At 43.8% G+C, this 21,886-nt stretch overlaps 1 protein-coding gene across 5 annotated transcripts in view; it reads left to right on the plus strand.

The window, feature by feature from the left end:
- Ntrk3 (neurotrophic receptor tyrosine kinase 3) overlaps positions 1–21,886 on the plus strand; it is a 375,670-nt gene that overhangs the window by 104,572 nt on the left and 249,212 nt on the right. For all 5 annotated transcript variants that reach the window (XM_052160417.1, XM_052160425.1, XM_052160432.1 and 2 more), the window contains exons 4-8: positions 85–153; positions 14,383–14,540; positions 15,618–15,760; positions 16,164–16,305; positions 16,775–17,071. In XM_052160417.1, coding sequence (XP_052016377.1) covers positions 85–153; positions 14,383–14,540; positions 15,618–15,760; positions 16,164–16,305; positions 16,775–17,071 — 809 coding nt within the window. The remainder of the gene's footprint in view (positions 1–84; positions 154–14,382; positions 14,541–15,617; positions 15,761–16,163; positions 16,306–16,774; positions 17,072–21,886) is intronic.

The raw sequence follows: 21,886 nt of genomic DNA on the forward strand, positions 1-21,886 counted from the left end.
CTCCAGACACCAAGTTCTCCATCGAGGGCATTCCTGATGCTGGATCTGGCCATTAACTTCCCCTTTTATTTGTCACTTTTGCAGAAACTTGTCAAGTAACCGTCTCACCACACTCTCCTGGCAGCTCTTCCAGACGCTGAGTCTTCGGGAATTGTAAGTTCGGAATTGGAGGCTTTGTCCCGGTGGCGGAGTGCTGGTAATGGATGGGTGGGAAGTTTCAAGAGTATCAGGAACTGGAGCTACCTGGTGGCTGGGCTGTTTGGGTTGGATGGTATTGAGCATACCATGTTCAGGGACAGTGACCCCATCTCTGGACTTGACTTCTGCTACTTTGGCTAGGCACACTCTGTTTTGAAAGGCCAGAAACTCGCCTTTTATCAGCACTTAGTTTTTGTCACCTGCAGGTAATTGGCAGTAGCATTTTTAATATTTATAAGAATTAAAGATCTCAATTAATTTCTAATAAAGAGCATTTGTTGTATATAATTTTGTAGCTTTATCAGGTATGCTTTTGCTTACATGAGCTTAGATTTACCACAGCAAGAGCCATGGGAGGTAGATATCCTTTTCTGTATTTTATGAACTCTGAGCCCTAGAAACTTATTGGAAAATCGACTACAGTTGCCTTGAATAGGATTTGCATAACTGATACTTGAGTATGGCCTTCTGTTTTCAGACTGTATGGCCTTTACAGTGCTCATGATTTCCTGTCAACTTGTTTGGCTCTATGTCTAGGCGTTGTTAGCACGGGGGGGGGGGCGGGGGAGGGCATTTATTTATTTTATCTGTGTGGACTGCTTAGCTCTGCTGCATTCCAAGGCTGATCAATCCACTCCTACCCTGGCCAGCCATTTTGTGCAAACAGATGTTGGCTGGATGAGTGAAAATTCGTGACCACTGCTGGGGAAAATAACTCATGTTGCTGTGTGAGTCATCAGGGTCATCTCTGTGCATGAAGGACAGTGTATTATGTTGAGCGAATAAATCAAGGAATAAATTGAAATGGAATAGAGGCATGGATGGAGTTAGGGAGTCTGAGTTTTAGAGACACTGCTCATGTGTTCCTTTTTACTTGGTGACTCAGATCCAAATTCCCTGACAGTGTTTACCAAGAAGCAATGACCTTGGACCATGACCTTGGACTTCTACCTTGGCTACAGGCCTTTCACCTTCTCTTTCTACCTACCAATTTATAACCTTGGTTTTCTCAGACCAGCTGATAGAAATGAGACCATTTATACCCTAGTAATGCATTACCCCTGGCAACTTTGCATATTATCCTTGACCCCATGGCTTGATTGCTTACACGATACTTTCCCAAGCCATCCCAGGGACAGATAGAGAGAGATTATCACTTTGGAGGTGTTGCTAACTGGGATTTGTGGTCATCTCAGTACTTAGAAAGTCAAAACAGAAGGACTAACAGTTTTAGTTTACCCTGAGCTACACAAGTTACAGGCTAGTCAGTTTGAGCTGCACGATGAGATCTAGTCCTAAAAAAAAAGACATTATTAGTGTATATTGCTTTCTTTTCTTAGAATTGTGTGACACACACACACACACACACACACACACACACACACACTCTACCCAGTCAGGATACTACTCTGATATTCTGGTATGAGCACCAGTAGACCCAATGATCAGAGTTCTTAGTCCCATTTTGTTGAGATTTAGGGATACCAATAATATATCTCCTACAATAGCTAAAGGAAGGTAAACAAAATCTTGCTTATAAAGCATTCTCCCAAATATACTATGTCACAGACCTCTAATGTCAGGACTGTTGTACTTGGTATGTACTATTCATTCCCCCCTTGAACTAGATATAACTTAATGGAGGGTCTTAGGGGTCAATTGGTATGGCCATGACAATTATTACCATCACTGATTTCCAAACTACTCCTTCCTGCCTGGTACTGTGACAAGGAACTTATTAAGTTATGCTTTTTGATAGAATTTAATCCTTAGGACAGTTCTTTAAGGTAGGAATTCTCCCGAGCACTCCACATTGAAGGACACTGAGTTGCGTAGTAAGGGAAGACTATTGTTTCAGGTCACCAGTTAGACAAATGGCCGTGGGCAGACTGGAAGCCTGAACCCATGCTTTGCTTCCTGCACTGCTTTTCAGCCTCTTTCATACTCTGCAACAAGTGTGGCCATGACTCTCTGCTAGGTTTCCCTTTGTATCAGTTACATATTTCATTGTCGTGGCATGGATAAGTTATAACTTTCCTCTTTTAGACCAGTGGGTATAAGGAGACTGATGAGACACAAGTTAAGAGAGAATAGGTTTGTTTTAGTTTACAACAAAAACAATATTGCCTATCACGGTGAACAAGGCATTACAGCAAGAGCATGGGGCAGCTTCTGCAGTCTGGGGTTAGAGAGAGACAAATGCTGAGAGACAAATCCGTACTGTCTCCTTTTTATTCAGTGGGAGACCCTAACCCATGTAATGGTACTGAACACATTTAGGGCATGTCTTAGCCCCTCCATTAATCCAATCTAGAAGCTCCTTCACAGATATATCCAGAGGTATGTCTCTTAGGTGATTCTGAATCCAGCCAAATTACAAATGATGAAGCAGGTAATAGGTACTTTTCTATTTCTGAAATAAAACACCATGATCAGTGCAACTTATAAAATGAAGGGTTTATTTGGAGCTTTATAGTTCTAGTGGGATAGGAGTCCATCACCAAAGTGGCATGGAGCATGACAGCAGGCAGGCAGGGCACTAGAGTAACAGCCTAGAGCTCACATTCTAACCCACAGGCAGGAAGCCAAGAGAACGCACTGGGGGGTGGTAGTGGGGTTTTGAAACCTTAATCCAACCCCAAGACACACCTTTCTCTACAAAGTCACATCTCCCTTCTCTTCTCAAATAGTCATCAACTGGGGACCAAGTTTTTAAATGCCTGAGACTTATAGGGGGCACCTGATTCAAACCACCACAAAGAATAATGACCTCAAACTGATTGGGGGCAGAAGTCCTGTCTTTCTTGCAGCTAGTTCTTCTAGGATCCCTGCTCCTTCACATAGGGTAGGACAGAGACAGCACTCCTCAAGAAGATGTCAGGGTCTGCTAAAGGCTGAATTATTGAGAAAATGTTCAGTGTTCTTTCTAAGAAATCGTTGGATGTGAAATCAATTGTGTGCTGCCCCAGTGACCTGCTTCATGGGGATTTAGAAACAGTTGTTCTGTGGATATATATTTAAAGAAAATGTCACATTTCTCCCAGAGGATCATGGGATTCTGCATTCATCTTTGCCTGGGATCAATATACCGGTGAGCTAGCTGTAACTTATGGAGGAATGAAGACATTCCTGGCGGTGTGAGTCAGTGTGTGAGTGCCACCATGTCCAAACAGTATTTTATTTCTGTCATAGTGTTGAATCAGAAAAACATTGTAGTGGTGGATGAAGAAGCCCCCCTCTAAGGAATGATCACCCTGGTAGGGGTCTATTTTTTGAGGAAGAGTTGAATGCTGAGAGTGGAAAATTTATCTTGGGTCTGAAAGGGACTGCACATTGGCTCTTAGCTGTGGCTATGATTAAAATCCAAACAATTGCATTTCCTGGCAAATGGAAGAGGGGGAAGGATTTTCTTGTCTGACTTCTTGATTAGTCCACATGGCGCCATCTGCCATAAGCCATCTAGACCGCCAAAGTCTGCTTGATGGAACCTGTGGGATAGAGTTTGGAGATGTGTCTAGTGTTTTCAGAAAGAGTGTTGGCCTTGTAGGACAGGGACTCAGTGTGCTAGGGTAGCCAGGAGAGTCAGGAGCCAGCTGTGTAGGCTTCCAGTGAGCATCTGCAGAAACAAGACAGGATAAATGGGTTATTTAACTATTTCTTAGCATGTTTCCTTCTGCCATGAAGGCTCCTTTGAGGGTCTTTCCTATGCCCCAACCCACTTATCTCCAACAACACAATTCTTGATATAACAGTGGATGGTGTAGTTGACAGAGTTGAAGCTCTTCATTAGAAGGGATGAGTATGCATTTCCACTGGGAAAGGAGAAGAAAGGCACCGAGTAATGAATAAATACAAGATCCTGGCTCATCCTTGAAGCTACCCCATATGAGAGTTATTTTAACCTGTTTTGCAAATGAGGGATTCAAGGCTTCGCCAAGTCAAGTAATTAGACCAGAATCACATGGCTGGTGAATTGGTAATCTGGAGACTAATATGAATTTCAGGGTGGTTACTACCTGAAGCCACTGTTTCGAACAATCATTCTCTTTCACCTACTCACATGGTGCCACACTCTGAATGTTCAGCTTGTCCTTTGAGGAGCCACGATGGCTGGCACCCCTGATTAGTAAACCCCAAATCATCAAATCATTTCAGAGTTCTTGCTGTGTGCCAAGACCCTTCTTGTACTCTTATTTTTGTGAGATTGGAGGGAGGACCTTTGGTAAGCATCTGACTATGTCTTCCTCCAGCTCAGGAAGTGCTCTTCTTACAGAGCAAGCTGGAAGTAGCCTCTGAACTTTGCTGTGGAGCAGCCAGCAGTATTTCAGTGCTGTATCTGATGGAATCTGGCTTGGCATTGTTCTGTGCTCAGGAGTTTTTGGCTACTATCCCCGCCCCCCCCAAAATTGGAACTGTCTGTCCTTAAGTCAGAGCAAGATTCTGCAAGATTGTTTTAGAGATAAAGAATGAATAAGGAAGAAAAGAGGTTTGGGTTCTGAATCCCATGGTACAACTTAGACAGTGGCAGAGGTTCATCAGCTCACAACATAGACACCCTCCAGAAATACCCTGAGGACCATTAATGCATCTTGAGCAGGCTTCTTCTCTTAATACCCCACAGACATGGAGCAGACGTGATTAAAATAGATTGGAATATTTCATTTTCTTAAAACAAATTGATAATTACTTCTGTTGTAATTTGGAGATTTAATCGACTTGGTAAAACACTCACTCAGTGTTGAAGAAGGTTGGGCTGACCCTGGCATTGTCCTCCTCCAAGTCTTGACTGTGATCACTCTGAAAGCCCCCAATCAAGACATATCCATCCAAGGAATTCCATCACTAACTCTATTGCTTTTGAGATAGTTTTGGTTTCCTTGCGACTCCCTTTTAACTCACAAAGTGTGTAGACACATATTAGTGTTCAAGAGAAACTATATGGGATGCTCTTATCCCCATTTACAGATTTTAAAGTTGAGTCTTAGAGGATTTTTCTGTCAGTCCTATTTATGTTACCTGCCTTATTAAGTCACTGCAAACCTGGTGACTTCAAAATGATGGGAACGTTTTTATTCGTCATTCTGAGGTCATAAGTCTAAGTTAGAGTGTCACCAGAGCCCTTCTACCTTCAAAGGCTCAGGGGTCTAAGCCCTCTCTGACATTGCCAGATACTGGTTGCTCCCAGTGCTTTTGGGTTTGGGCACCATTACTGGTACAACCTTCTCACGTCTGACATCCATTCTTCCTCCAGACTCTTTCTAAAGACACCAGTACTTGATGTTGCTTTACGAACCACCCTAAAACAAAATAATCTCAATCCTTCATCTTTATCTTGATCCTGTCAACAAAGAAGATCCTACTGTAGGGTCCTGGGGTTAGGTCGTAGACAAATATCTCTGGAAGGCACAGGTCAAGACATTACTTAGGATAACTGAGTTAGCTCAACTTGCATCTCTTATTTATGCACTTTCAACATTGTTGATTATCTTGAGGAGTCCTAGGCTGCACCCTTTCTCTGGTGGGCAGCGGCCTTGCCCCTGCTCTTGTGGGTCTCCTTCCTCTTTTGTATAATCTGGACCCAGAACTGTACCTGGCAGTGCTGATGGTCTGAAGGGAGAAGTAAACCACCCTTATGATGACTGGAGGGCAATCAGTGTTTTCTGAACAGAGTCATGGCCTTGGCTGATCCTGTAAAGTGGTCTTTTGTGCCTGTGCTTGAGTGAGGCTGAGTTAATCTGTGGGAACTCCCCAGGGCCCTGTGATTAGGCCTTGGGCCATCTTGAGGCCAGGGCTGGGCACCAGTAAACTGTGCCCTGAAGCGGTTGCTGCTGTATTATTCATGGAGCCTCTTGCATTATTGATGGAGCACAGAGCAGGGCTCTAAGCTGAGCAAGTCTGCCCCAGCATCTATGGTTGAGACTCCTCTGCTGAGCTCAGACTGCGTGGGAGAAGGGGACCACAATGTTCAGCTTAGAAGAGACACTAGGACTTTTGTGTCTCTTCTTGTCTGGATATTAAATAAAGGTGATTGTGCATCGGATCCATGGGATGTGCAGGGTGCCGCAGTTTGGAACTTTAATTGCATTTTGCTAGGATGTCTTCCTAAAAGGAGTAGCCACCCTACATACCCTCATGCCTGCTGTTCCCAAGCAGACTCTGGTGATAAGCAAGGCACCAGATCTTCAGGTACATCCCTTCTCCTGGACCAGACTGTGTAAGCAAAACCCAGGAGAGAAAGGATAGAAGGGCGCTGTTCCTGAGCCAGTGCCTGACAGCTCAGCTGACTCTTTTGCCAGCCTCAGGATGCTTTGGCATGGTCTGCCTTTTGGGCCACTGAGATGCCGGGTTGTGTCCTCACATGGAATCCAACAAGAGGTTGGACTGTATCATGCTCTATGTGGCTTGAGGCAACACTCCTTAATCTCCTCACTTGTCTAGTCTTTTCAATGCAGGTAAAGAATTTGTTTTTATACATCTATTTAATAATGAATGGCTGCATCTTGTCAGGCGAGCAGCTGGGGACATCCAGGCTGACTCGGTTCAGTTTGCACGTCTTAGAGCATCTGGACTCTCAATGCCATTCAATGGGGTTAACAGGCCTCTCTCCAGGTCTCTGCATAGGAAGCCCAAATCATTCCTTTCCAAAGGATGCCCTGTTTTACACTGATTGAACAGTGGCCTTGATTTTCTGCTTTCCTAAGGATGCCCTTAGGATCAGAGGTCCCTGGCTTCCCTACACGGCTTCCTTGGAGAAGGTTAAATGAAATGCATGTGCAGGACACTATGACAATAATAATAGAAATACTACTCTGGGGCTACTCTCTCTCTCTCTCTCTCTCTCTCTCTCTCTCAGTGTGTGTGTGTGTGTGTGTGTGTGTGTGTGTGTGTGTGTGTGTGTACAAGTGCACACTGTGACCTCTGGAACCTAGAGGTTAGCCTGTTTTGTCCTCAGGTGTCAGTCACCTGTTTTGTGAGACAGGGTCTTTCCTTTGTCCGGGATTCACTAACCACTAATTAAACTCCAGAGCTTCCAGTTCTGCCATCCCACTGCTAGTCTTAAAAGTGTTCACCTGATCTTTTTATGTGGATCCTGGGGATTCAAACTCAGGTTCTCATGATCACACAAGATGCAGTTCATCAGCTGATACAGCTGACACATCTCACACTTGGTGCTTTCTCTTATTTCTCTTTTACCTTTTCCTCTTCTGTCTCATTTCTCGGCTACGTAGGCATCTTACACAGCTGGGAGGGGGGCATCTGTTCCATCCTCCAAGGCTTCCCGGTCATCTTCCTTTCCTCATCCAGAACCTGGACGACTTCTCCCTCCCTTGATTGGCTTCCTTCCTTCCTTCCTTCCTTCCTTCCTTCCTTCCTTCCTTCCTTCCTTCCTTCCTTCCTTCCTTCCTTCCTTCCTTCCTTCCTTCCTTCCTTTCTTTCTTTCTTTCTTTCTTTCTTTCTTTCTTTCTTTCTTTCTTTCTTTCTTTCTTTCTTTCTTTCTTTCTTTCTTCACTTCTTTCTTCATTTCTTTCCTTCTATTCCAGCAACATACCAAAGCATGTCTTGCTGTTTGTGTTGTCTTCAGAACAATTGTGTTTCTCCCTAGTTTTTGTCTCTGTACTCTAGTGCCTTAAATGCTGGGCAATGGAAACCTGGGGTGGAGTTCCCATGATCCTCTCAGGTGAAGGTGGGAGATGAGTGATGTTTACCTTCATAACTGTCCTTTTCACTCTTATTCTCTTCTGAGGGGACAGTGGAGCCCTTCAGAGACTGCATGGCATGGAAGCCACATGGTTTTAATGAGCAACAGAGTCAACAGCAATGCATTGCCCTCAGCTTTAATTTATTTATTTATATATTTAAAATATTTTTAAATTAAAATATAATCACATCAATTCCTTCTTTCCCTTTCATTTTCGCAACACCTCCCATGATCCCTTCTCACTCCTAAACTGATGACCTCTTATTCTTTTATTATTATGGCTACATATGCTTATCTATGTAAAAATATATAGATATAACTTGATTAGTCCATTTTTGTTGCATGAATATGATTTCAGGTCGAAGTTCAACCAGCAGTCCATATTGTGTAAACATCTGTGGAGGATGGAGCTCATCCCCAAGAGAGGTTAATTCTTCCTCTCTCAACAGTCATTAATTGCCTGCAGTTCTTTGTTTTGGGATTGGACCTGGTGAAATTTTCTCACTTTTTGCTTAAGCATATATATTGATATTGTCATTGTTTAGGTCTTTTTAAGGCAACCATTTATGGGAGACGCAGCCTCAGAACAGACTTATTGGTCCTCTGGTTTTTAAAATTCTTCTGCCCCCACTTCCTCAGTGGGTCTTAGGTGTAGGAGTCATGTTGTAGACTTGGTCTCTCCATGATCAATTGCTCTGTACTTTGTGTCTGGTGGCGGTTTTCTGTAATGGTCTCCATTTGCTGTAAAGAGAAGCTTCTTTGGTGAGGAATGAGAGATACATTTTCTGTGGGTATAAGGTTAAGATTTAGACTATAGTTAGGAATTAGGCTGCTCTAGTAAGAGCAGTAGGTTCTCTTCTAAGATTTATAACCTGACTGGTCCCAAGGATTTGGCTAGGTTTCTTGTGCCAGCATGGTTTTCACTGGTGGGTGGGCCTCAAGTCCAATTAGACAGGTGTTTGTTATCACCAACACATGAGTATGGCTATTGCACCTTTAGAGATATTTTAGGGATATCTCACCATGCTGATCATTGTAATTGATAAGCATCACAGCTATATAGGGTTATTGATTGAGTTCCTCCTCTGGTAACTTGCATAGAATTTTTTTGGTATTATGGAAGACAGATTGCAGATAGGAAGTTTTTAGTACAGATCAGTGGTTCTCAACCTCCCCAATGCTGCAGTCCTTTAATGCAGTTCCTCATGTGGTGCCCCCCAACCATAGTTATTTTGTTGCTACTTTATAACTGTAATTTTGTTACTATTATGAATTGTAATGTAAGTATGTGATATATAAGATATCTGGTATATGACCCTCAAAGGGGTCATGACTCCCCCAAAGGGGTCTCAGACCACAGGTTGAGAACTCTTGGATTAGATCTAGCCCTAGTCTTCCAAGTTCCGCACCCTAAGTGTGTGGTGTCTTCAGTAGGGTCTGACCCTCTGATAGGCAACCAAAGGTAACAGCAAATAGTCTATGCTGTTTAGAGAACCACAACTCAAATGGGGGTCTCTCAGTCATGGTACTTGGGTTTTTGTTAGGTCATCTGTAGCCCTTGTGGGAGCCTTGTCAACACAAGTGCCACAACTTTGCTTTATACATAAGTATTATTTTAGGTAACTATAAAATATTCCCTGAGGTTTTATCAAACATCCTTGGGGTTATTTGTCCCTTCCTCTTTCTTCTTTTGTATTGACTTCACTGTCTCCTTCCAATTCACGCCTCCTCTCCATTTCCACCACTCCTTTTCAGGCCACTTGTATTCTGTTATTCCCCCTAAGCTCCCCTCCCCCTCCTTTTATACTTCCTGATTTCTTTACTTACTGCATGTTTTAGTCCCACTCCTGTAGATTTAGAGCTAGGAAGTTTTTGTTTTTCTGGGTCTAGATCACTCATTCAATATAATCTTTTAAAGATTCATCAGTTTACTTGCAAATTTCAAAGTTTCTTTTTTTTTTTTACAGCAGACTAGTATTCCATTGTTTATGTACCACATTTACATTATCAGTTCATTTGTTGAGAGATAGAATATTCCTATTCCTTACTTATTGTTAAAAGAGCAGCTTTGAACATGGATGAGCAAGTATCTGTGGAGATGGATGTTGAGTCCTTTGGGCATATGCCAAGGATGGTATAGCTGGGTCACATCATGATTCAATTTTAGGTTTTTGATGATTTACAATACTGGTTTTCAGACTGCTGCTATCTATTTTATTCCCATCAATAGTGAACGAGGGCTTCCCTACATCCCCACTAGCAACAGTGGATGAGGGCTCCCCTTCCCTATATCCCCACTAGCAACAGTGGATGAGGGTTCCCCTTCCCTACATCCCCACTAGCAACAGTGGATGAGGCACTAGCATTTGTTGTCAATTGCTATGTTGATTTTAGCCATTTTCACTTTCTGAGTGTGTGAGACAAAACTCACATGGTTACATCAGAAGATGCAGAAACCTCCTTTAACAAAATCCACTATACTTTTCATGACAAAAATACTAGACAGAGTAAACATACCTCAACAAAGTAAAGGCTTTGTATGACAAACCCATAGTTAGCATTAACCTAAGTGAAGAAGAACTTGAGACAATCCCATGTGAATCAGGAGCAAGAGAGCTGCCCACAACTCCCACTCCCTTCCAATTCTCAGAGCACTAGTTGGAGTAATAAAGAGAAACAGAAGGAATTAAAGGGATACAAATAGGAGATGTCAAATTTTCCCAATTTGCAGATGATATTATATTTGATATTATGTATAAAAGTTCCCTAAAATTCCACCAGGAAACTTTAGAAGTAACAAAAACAATTACAGCAAAGTGGCAATATACGAAATCAACTTATAAAAACCAGTAGCCTTTCCATACACTGACGACAAACACGCTCAAAAAGAGATCATAGACACATTTGAATTTACAGTATTCTTGATACTAAAATACTTTGACTGTAACCCAAAGAAGGAGATGAAAGAACTCTTCAGTGAAAGCTTCTGGTGTATGAAGAGATGGGAACGATGCTCAGAGATAGTGAGACAGCCTATGTTCATGGCTCAGTACAATCATTATTGTGAAAATGACTATCTCACAGAAAAGCAATTTATAGTTTCTATGCAATTCCAATTCAAATACCCACAGCATTCTTCTCAGGAATAGAAAAAAACAACCTAAAATTTGTATGGGATCAGAATAGACTCTGGATAACCAAAGCAATTCTGAGAAAAAAAATGATACCAAGGGACTGCTATTGTAAATTACAAGGTATATTATAGAGCTATAGCAATACCAACAACGTGGTACCAGAGTTAAAACAGACCTGTAGAGCAATAGAAGAAAACAGATGACCCAAATATGAACACTTGTAATACTATGTCTATCATATATTTGATAAAGAGGCAAACACACACACATGCGCGCACACACACACACATTGGAGAAAAAGCAGCATCTTCAACAAATTGTGCTGGGAAAACTTCCCTTCTGCATGCAGAAGAATGAATTTATACTCATATCTATCACCCTGCAGAAATATTATCTCTAAGTGGATCGCAGATCTCATTTTGAAACCTGAATGCTAATTATGCTAGGAAAAAAAAAACAAAGCCAAACATAGGTGGTACCCTATGAGATATTGGTGTAGGAAGGGACTTTTTGAGTAGGATTCCATTGGCCCAGGAATTAAGGCCCAACAACTGACGATAGGATTTCATAAAACCCAAAGACTTTCCTATGGGAAACAATGAAAGGAATGAATTAAACAGTGAAGTGAAGAAGAAACCCAGAGATTGGGAGATCTTTGCCAGTTTCAATGTGAACAGGAGTTAAGAGTTTATATGTGATCATGGTGGTTTGAAGGTACATTCTATTATGGTGGTGACTTTATGATGGTTGGAACACAAAACAGCTGGTCATATTGTATCACAGGAGTAGAGACAAGTGGTGATCCTCAGTTTGCTTTCTCTTTATAACTCAGTTCAGGATCTCTCAGTTCATGGGATGGTCTCACCCATATTCAGGGCAGGTCTTCCCTTTTTGTTTAGGCCCTTGACACACAGAGGTGTTTCTCCGTGGTGTTTATAAGTCCAGTCATCAAGCTGACAGTGATGATTAACCATTACACTCTTTCAGACTTTGGATGGACTTCTGTTTGTGCAGGGGCAATAGTGACTTCTTGTTGGGATTGCTAGGAGGAGCAGATACCCAGAAAAAGTTGGGTGCCTTTCCATTCCTTTTGTCTGAAATAGCCTGAAGAATAAGGAGAAGTTGTGGATGCTCTCAGGCTAAGAAGATGATAAACTGTGTGGCTGTTTGTACTTTCCACCTGAGCTGTCCTAGTCATCAGGAACATGATTCCTCTCTCTGAACCCCACTCCTTTCCTGCACACTGACAAATGCTGATGCTTGCCTAACTATTTTAGAACTTGCCAGTTGTCAAAAATATCCAGTGCTTAAAAAATACTCAGTGACCCAAGTGCCTTTCCTCCAGGTGCCAACAGATCGATTCCCCTCAATAGACCAGAGGGAGAATCATGTTCCCCTAATGGCCCTGGCATTCAGATTCAGCCTGTGCTCTTTAAGGGTTTGGAGGATTGATTAGCACTGTTCGTCACACTCCTAATACTCCAGTAGTGGAGGGATGCGACTTATTCTAAATTACAAGGAGAATCTGTGCAGAATTAGAGCTTTGAACTTGACTCTCTCCCTATCAGCTCTTCTTCACTGGGGTGAACACTCCCATAGGACAGGGACTGCCCTATTCATCTTTCTATTAATAGTATCTAACCACATCCAGATACCAAATGGGTGCTCATTTAGGAGTTGTTGAATTCATGAAGGAATAAAGCTGGTCCCACATGGGCTTGGAATGTATCTTGGAAATAACTAACTACCTATTCACCCAGGGAACATGTATTTGGGAATCAGTCTTAGGTACTGTGGATGCAGTGAGATACAAAACAGGTTACATCTCTAGCCTCAATAGAGCCTTTTTTTTTTTTTAAATCTGGGAAGACAAGGAAACAAACCAATCTGAATATTTAAGGTGTTCTGAAATAGCAATAAATTCAAGACAGGAGAATGCACCTAGTAAAGGAATGCACATTATCAGGGCAGGATTGTAGTGACTTTGGTGTAGGTGATGGCCAGAGAATGCTCTACAGTCTCTTAATGAAGTCAGGGGAACTCATCTTTACAGATAGGTTGGGAGAGAGTTTGGAAGGCAAGTTAGACAGTATGGGCAAAAAATCTCAAGGCAGGTCCAGTCTAGTCACACTAGTGAGCTAATATACATCAAGGTCTGTGGGTGGATAGGGGCAGAGGGTGAGGGCAGGAGTGACCTCACAGGATGGTGGAGACACATAGGCTGAGTGTGGCTTTACTGATGACAAGGGGGCAGGTGACATTGTGGAAGGTGGTAGGTGAACCTAAGTTCTTGGGTCTTTAAATTCCAATACAGCCAGAAGCCATAGGAAGGTTTTAAGGAGAGGGACATCTCAGCTTGACACATGTAAGAGTCTCATTGCCCAGTGACTTAAGTGAGGTAGAGTTTTTCAGTGAAATTATTACTTTTGAAACTAAGTTCATGAACTTAATGCTATTTATTTATTATTTTATTCTTTTGTGATATTACATAGCCTCCTCTTTCTTTTACCGCTCTTAATGTTTTTATTTTACTTGCAAGCACATGTGTGTTGTGCACTCATGTGTGTGTGGACATGAGTGCATGAGTATGTATGTGAGTATGTGAGCACATGAGTATGTGTGTGTGTATGTGCACCTGTGTGTGGAGTTCAGAAGCTGCTGCTGAATGTTTTCCTCGGTTGAATCTGGAGCTCACCAGTTTCAGTTATTCTGACTAGCCAACTTGTTCTAGGAATCCTGTGTTTCTGCCTCTGGAGTGCTGGGATTGGAGGTGGGGCCCTGGGCACTTGGTATTTACAGCATTTTATAGTCTGGGGATGCAAACTCCCAACCTCATGCTTGAGTGGCCAACACTTAACCAGCTGAGCTGCCTCCCCAGGCTCCTTCCCTTATTACTTTTTAATTTTAATTTTTTACTGGTGTATATTTGTGACACGCATTGAAGGGTTCCATTAAGATAACCTATTTCAAGTGTAACATGTGTTTGATCATATTCATTCCCAGATTGTCTTGGGATATTCTGGAGTTGCTTTCCTATTTCCATTTCTTCCTTCACCTTTCTTTCTGGTTTCATGACTGTCTCTATATCTGTCCCTGTCTCTCTGTCTTCAACCCTATCTTTCTCTGTGTGTGTGTCTGTGTCTCTGTGTCTGTCTCTCTGTCTCTCTCTCTCCTCGTTTTATGCATCTATATGAAATCTAGGATTCCCGAATGAGAGGAAACATGATGACGTTTTATCTGAGTCTGGCTTATTTCATGGAGGAGCAGCACGGGGCTCACTGGCCTCAGCCCTGGGAGGGAGCTGGGCCATCCACTGTTCAGGGATTCCTTCCCCTCTCTTCTTGCCCACAGGAGACTGGAACAGAACTTCTTCAACTGCAGCTGTGACATCCGCTGGATGCAGCTGTGGCAGGAACAGGGGGAGGCGCGGCTGGACAGCCAGAGCCTTTACTGCATCAGTGCTGATGGCTCCCAACTCCCCCTCTTCCGCATGAACATCAGCCAGTGTGGTGAGTGAGCTTCAGTACTGCCTGGTCTGGCCGGCATCCCACACGCCCTAGAGAAGGGCTTGTGCTGCGGGCTGGCCTGCCAGGGTCTCTTTGCCAGCTGTCTCCAGCCTTGACCTCTGCAGTGGGTACAGATGAGACCAAGATTTGCCCTTCCTGGTCCTGTCTGTCTTGAGCCAGCTGCGGGAAGGTTAGTCCTAGAAAGAAAGGCAGAGAGGAATCCATGTGCCCTTCTTAGCTGATCCCTTTCTCTCTGAGTCACCTGTCAATCAAACTTGAAGAAGCATGTTTTAATGTGCAGCCTCTAGACTTACTATATTGGGAGCTTATGAGGTGTTTGCTAGAACATCGCTTCTATGCCCAACCAGACTAGACAATGGAACCCATAGTTCCTATGGGATCTGGACACACACATACACACACCTGTTTGTAAGACAGTACCCCAAGTTGGTTGAAGCTACAGGTGTGGTTGCTAGAATGGCATTCCATGAACAGGAGCATCACCCAGACCCTGCTAGGAGCATAAGCTGGATGCACTTCTGTTCTTAGTTCCGAGATCTTTGAGGTGGGAGCTGTCAGTCATCTGGGGGTGAGGTTATAGTTAGTACTTTTCACATTGATCTGACAAGAGTGATTAAAAGACAGAAGAATTTATTTTGGCTCACATTTTGAGAGTGGGGCCCATTATGATGAGGAAGGCGTAGCTGCAGGAGGGCAGTTTGAGGCAGTTGGCTACTTTGTATTCAGAGTCGGGATCAGAGCAAGGGATGAACATTGGTGCTCACCTCAGCTTCTCCATTTTTGTTTTTGTTTAGTCAGGCCCTAGCCCACAGAATGGTGTCTGCCCACGTTGGTCAATCTATTCTCTCAGGTGTGCTTAGAGGTGTCTCTAGGTGATTTTTGAGCTTGTCAAATTGATACTGACCACCACGAGGGTCTCACTGAGCTCAGGGAAGTTGTGTTAGCTATGCCAGCATTGTCATTGGGCAAGGCAGGAAGCGCCACTGTCTGCCTGGAGGCAGAGCTCCTCTGTGTACACTCACCTGGCATTCCATCTCCTTCTCTCCTCTCTCATCCCAGATCTCCCTGAGATCAGTGTAAGTCACGTCAACCTGACTGTCCGAGAAGGAGACAATGCCGTCATCACTTGCAATGGCTCTGGCTCTCCTTTGCCTGACGTGGACTGGATTGTCACGGGACTTCAGTCCATCAACACGCACCAGGTAGGTGTCCTATAACCAGGCCCACCAAGAGTTAAGGAATGAGTATCCCTTAATTATAAGGAAGAAGGGGGAAATCATGACCCTGTTCCTCTGGGAAGAAATGTATAGACTCAGATTCTATAGAGATGTGAGTATCTTGTCATTTTGATCTTTGTTGTGGTGCTCAACCTTCTGTTGTGGTGCATTGGTTTCCTGTTTTACAAAAGCCACCCAGTTTTACCACTTACTACCCAGTATTAATATGAGGATCACCTGAATTCCAAAGGATCTGGAACATGATTTGTGTGTTTTCAGTAATGAGACTTCATTCAGCTTTTACTTCTTCCTGGAAGCGTTAGGGGTTAGAAAAGGAAGCCGTCCTTGTGTAAATGGTTGGTTATTGTCTTCTCATTGGGGTTTTCAGACCAATCTGAACTGGACCAATGTTCATGCCATCAACCTGACCCTGGTGAACGTGACGAGCGAGGACAACGGCTTCACCCTGACGTGTATTGCGGAGAACGTGGTGGGCATGAGCAATGCCAGCGTTGCTCTCACTGTCTACTGTAAGTGCACGCCATCATGGTGGACAGAGAGGTACCAGACGGAGGCTGGGATGGGGCAGATCTATAGCTAGGGCTCATCTAGAGCCCCAACCCTGGTCTTTCAAGAAGGGCAGAAAGGTTGTCATAAGGCAAACCTCAAAAATACAGCTAAGAAAATTTCCTTCCCTCGGTGGAAGGTTTACCTCTCTAGTTCAGTTTCATATTCAAAGATCTCCTAGATTGGCCCATTTTACCTTTTGGCATCCATGAAAGGTCTCCATATCTTGAGGGGAGCTCCAGCTAAGATAGATCCAAGATGCTTAGATAAAGGCACACGTTTTTCCCTTCTGTTGGCTGGTGGTGGGAACTCCCACTTCCCTCAAGTTTTTCAGAGCAGGGTGAGAAGTGGGATCCCCATCCTACTTCCTAGAAGGTTCTTCAATACATAGGAGACTCTGTGTCCTCGATATCAGCTTGCTTTTCCCCACAGACCCTCCACGTGTGGTGAGCCTGGTGGAGCCTGAGGTACGCCTGGAACATTGCATTGAGTTTGTGGTGCGTGGCAACCCGACACCCACGCTGCACTGGCTGTACAATGGACAGCCACTGAGGGAGTCCAAGATCATTCACATGGACTACTACCAGGAGGGTGAGGTCTCGGAGGGCTGCCTGCTCTTCAACAAGCCCACCCACTACAACAACGGCAACTACACCCTCATTGCTAAGAATGCCCTGGGTACAGCCAACCAGACCATCAATGGCCACTTCCTTAAGGAGCCTTTTCCAGGTGAGGCATGTATACATCTCTTCTGGAAGCTGGGGGATGGGGGTGGTGGTTTGAAAGAATGAACAGTGCTGATGCTTAGTGACCTGAATAACTGAGCTCACACTGGGCCAGGGAGAGTCACCATCTGCATTTTGTGCAAACTAGGATAAAACCTCCATTTTCCATGGCTACCACAGCAAACACCAGGATCCTCCAGAAAGACCTATTGTGCATATAAAGATGTTCTGCATTGTAGCAGAGAAATCTGGGACTTTAGAGATGAATGATACGGTAGAGAATCTTGACCCAGTGTTTTACTTACCTGAGGATGCTATTCGGGGCTTGAGAGTATACTTTTATGAAGCCTCAGTTTCCTCAACTGTGAAATGGACACAAGTACAAGTGCATTGCTCCACTAAGAGTTTTATGGCTTTTGAATGAGTTAAGAGGCAGGCTTGGTTTGTGACGATGGTTCAGTTGCTCTCCATTGCTGCGAACTTCAGCTTTGATCACAGTCAACCTCATATTTAATGGATTGATGTCTTAACCTCAGCTGCAAGGCTTGCCTTGGACCTGGCTCTGGGGCTGGGCTCTTTTATGCTTTTGTTCCATGGTAACTTAATGGAGAAGTAGATGATGCTATCAGCTTCTGACAGTACAAGTGTCACACTGACTGGAGCCAATAGTTATAGTAATGGAAGAACTCTGAACTTGGGGATGTGATTCTGCCTCTTTCATTCTGTCCAAATACCCTCCTGAAGTTGGAGAAGAAGAAAAGTCCAAATGGGCTTAAAGAGAGAGGCTGCCGCAATGTTTCATGATGGGTTATGCAGCTGATAAGTTTCTGCCCTCGTGGCTGTGTTTTTTTGGTGACTTCTGTGATTTGTGCTGAGGGCAGACTACGAGACTTCCTGATCTTCAATCCTCAGAAGCCAGAGGTTCTAACGGGATAGAGGAAGTGTATGGACTGCTATCACACAGTTCCAAAATAGGGAGGCATCAAAAGCTGGCACCATGCTACATCTGTTTGGAGGGACGTGAGGTCACAGCTACAAATAACCACGGAGTGTTGGCTCTGGAAAGCTTATTTATCTCAGTGTAAGGGAAGGAGAGCTAGGGCCCCACAAGTGACACTGGAGGGAGAAGTGGGGCTGCAGGTTGTTCTAAAGGCTTGTAACTGATGTCCAAGGGATGACACAGCCACACCAGAAAAGGTCTAGAATGTGCTCATAATTGAGACTCTAGCAATTTCTATATTCTGACCTTCCCCCTCGCCCCAACATCACCAAAGTATACTCAAAGAAACCTCAACACATTTTCCATCATGGACCACAGTGGGATCTCTTTTGGATAGAAGATGCATCCTGGCTTGCACTGTGACATTAGTGGCTTTTGAATATGGAGATAATAATTATAGATCGAATTAGAATTTCTGTTTCCAAAGGGAAGCTCTTAGGACATGGAGAGCACCCTGGAACATTACAGAGGGAGGTGAGATGCTCAGAGCTCCTTCCTCCAGAGAGTGCTCTGAAAGTTCCTGGGCAGCAAGGGCAATGGGGGATGGGAAGGATATAGCCCTTGGTTTACCCTCTCCCCTTCCAGGAGAGAACAGTGTCTCAGTATCCTCCAGCCATGTAGACCCAGGCTCTGTACACACACATATATTCATAGTTGGTTGTAGATGGTTTGGTTTTCAAGGTTTCTAGACAAGCAGAGTCAGTGTCACCTGGGACTGAGTCAAACAACTTAAAATTCAAATCCTCAAGTTTCCTTAGTTTTTTTGAAGCAGAGGTTCGGTTCTGGGTGTGAGTTCTGAAGAGATGATTTTTTAGTTCCCCGATGGCTTTGATAATCCCTCTTTTGCAATCAGCTGCCATTAACAATTGGTGACAACACAGCCCCAGGAGGAGGGAAGGAGTGGGATATGGAATCCCTGAGAGCTGGATAAAAGGGTGGTCCTCTTTGTGTGATAGTTCACTTGTGTTATGAACCTTTGTGTGAAAGGAATAGATGGATGATTCAAAGGCTGTGACAGGAAAGATGGGTCAGCCATGTCATGTGACAAGATATCTCAATGTTCAGAAGAGTAAATCATCTGGAGGAGCAGGCAGGGATAACCTACAACCCTGTAAGCTCAACCTTGTGAAGGCACTCTTGGGATCCTTCACTGGCCTGAGTGTATTAAAATATGATATTTATCATGTGTGTCTCTTTCTCTCATTCCCCAGCAGCCAAGTGCTATTGTTAAGAGCCAGAATTTGGAGGTTGGGAAGATACAGGTCACATGCCATCTGTGATTCTCAGGACAGGTGGCCCAGGAAGCTAGGATGGTGCTGAACACATGGGCAGTGCCCCACACCTGTTTCTTTACCTGTGAATGGGCGTGATTGCAGTGGCTCCTGTGTAGGTTGCATTGCAGAGTAAATGAAGTTCAGTCTGCCAAATGCTCAGCAGTGCACTTGAACAAAGAAAAGTCCTCATTGTTGTTGGCTTGTGTTGTGGTCTCTAGGGTGCAGAGGTGAGGAGAATTCAGGAGTTCCAGAACAGTAGTCATTCTCAGTCCAGGTGGGAAATTCAAGCAGACAGTCCCAGAGCAGGTTAGGGTAGTGACTGGGGTTCAGCACCAGAGTTCAGGTGTACATGTAACTCCCTGTCAGAGTTGTCACCTTAGACACACTACTTAACTTGCTTCTCCTTCAGAAAGTTGTTTCGGGGGTGGCAGAGAAATGACTCAGTGATTAAAGACTCTTTCTGCTTTCCAGAGGACCTGACTCTAGTTCCTAGTACTTACACTATACATCTCGAAAGTACCTGGGTGGGATCCGATGACCTTTAATGGACTCTGTGCCACCAACATACACACAAATACTCCTAATAAAAGTAAATCTTGTTTTTTTAAAAGTCATGATGAAGAGTAGAGAAATTACTCCACAGGTGCAAGCCCTTTCCCTACAACAGGAGTTCTCAACCTTCTTAATGTGTGACCTTTAATACAGTTCTTCATGTTGTGGTGACTCATAACTATAAAATTATTTCATTGCAACTTCATAACTGTAATTCTGCATCAGTTACAAACAATAATATAGATCTCTGTGTTTTCTGATGGTTTTGAGTGACCCCCATGAAAGAGTCATTTGATTCCCCCAAAGGGGTCATGACCCACAAGTTGAGAATTACTGCTCTTCAAGCATGAGGATGTATATTTGAATCCCTAGAAGCTATTTTGAAAAAGCCAGGCATAGTTGTGCATGCCTGTAACCCCAGCACTGGGAAGGCAGGGACAAGACAGACTGATTCTAAGAACTTCCTGTTCAAGGCTGTGCACATATAATGCTCTCTCTCTCTCTCTCTCTCTCTCTCTCTCTCTCTCTCTCTCACACACACACACACACACACACACACATACACACACAGATAAACAGGCAGGCAGGCAAGCAGACACACACACACAAACAGGCAGGCACACACGCGCGCGCGCGCACACACACACACACATGCTTCTTGCAGTATAAATGCTATCTGGCTCTAGTGAAGGACTTGCCGATTCATGCTCGAAAGTCATAGAATAATTTTTGATTACAGGATTCAAACATGTGGCCAAAATATTTGACTGCAGGAAAAATATTCTCCAATAAATGGGAGCCTGCAGAGAAATAAAAGAAGAAATGGATACTGTTGATTAATCCAGCTCTTGTCTCTTTTCATGCTTCAAAGCTCAGGCTAAAGTCCCCATCTCCTTCATTATTTCCTTGACCAGATCTTCCCCACAGTTATACAGAACAGGCAACAACAACAACAACAACAACAAACCAGCCAACCAGACAGCAGTTACTGCCATGCATATTTACTGATAGACTCCACAGAAGGCACCCCACTTTCTGCAAATAGAAGAAAGCCAGCTAGTCTGTGATGAATAGCTCAGTGGCTACAGTTTCTTCAAGGCTTAGCCAAGGGTCTGCCGAGTGAATGAATGAGTGAAGCAGCTGACAAGCAGCCGGTGAATGATTTGTCCTTATGTTTCAGGGTCTGGCAGGCTCATGACCAGGGCTTGGCATTGTGGTGCAATTGCCTCCCAGAGGGATTAGCAGCATCCTTATCACCTGAGAATTTAGAGAGACAAATTCTCCAGGCTGGGGGAGTGACTCAGTGGTGGACTTGTTCAGAATGTACCAGTGAGGGGCTGGAGGTATGGCTCAGTGGTAGAGGGTTTGTTTAGAATTTATCAGAGCCTTGGGGTATGGTTCTGATGGTAGAAGACTTGGTTAATAGTGTGAGGCCCTGGATTCGATCTTCAGCAACGCATAGACTCTATTAAAATGTAGGCAGACCTCATGAATCAGAAATTCTGGGATGAGGACCACTACTCCTGATTTGATTTCACTTCATTTTGAAATAAATTGGGCCTTAAAAGGGGTAAAAGTCACAAAACACCTAGAACTTTCTTCTACCCTCCATTTGGACTATCCCATGTGTTGGTATCTCACTCAGCCACAATATGGCACTCAAAACCAGGACAGAGATATCCATTTAACATGGTTATATAACGTATAGACTGCTGACATGTGATCAGTGGCCCCAACAGTGTCCCGGGTTCTATAGGATCCCACCCAGGATTAGACAGACATCAAATTTATTTTCTGTATGGTAGTCTCAGTCCTTTTGAACCTGGGATAGGTCCTTAGGCTTTTTATACTTTTTAATTCTTTTATATTTTTGGCAAGAGCGTCATGGAAATGTTTCTCCACCCTTTTGGCCCATCCTGTTGAAGAATGCAGGAGGTTGCCATGGCTTATCAGTGATGAGGTCAGCTTTATCCCTCGGTCAGATGCTGTTTGT

Source organism: Apodemus sylvaticus, chromosome 1 (genome assembly GCF_947179515.1).
Source record: "Apodemus sylvaticus chromosome 1, mApoSyl1.1, whole genome shotgun sequence".
Classification (NCBI taxonomy): domain Eukaryota; kingdom Metazoa; phylum Chordata; class Mammalia; order Rodentia; family Muridae; genus Apodemus; species Apodemus sylvaticus.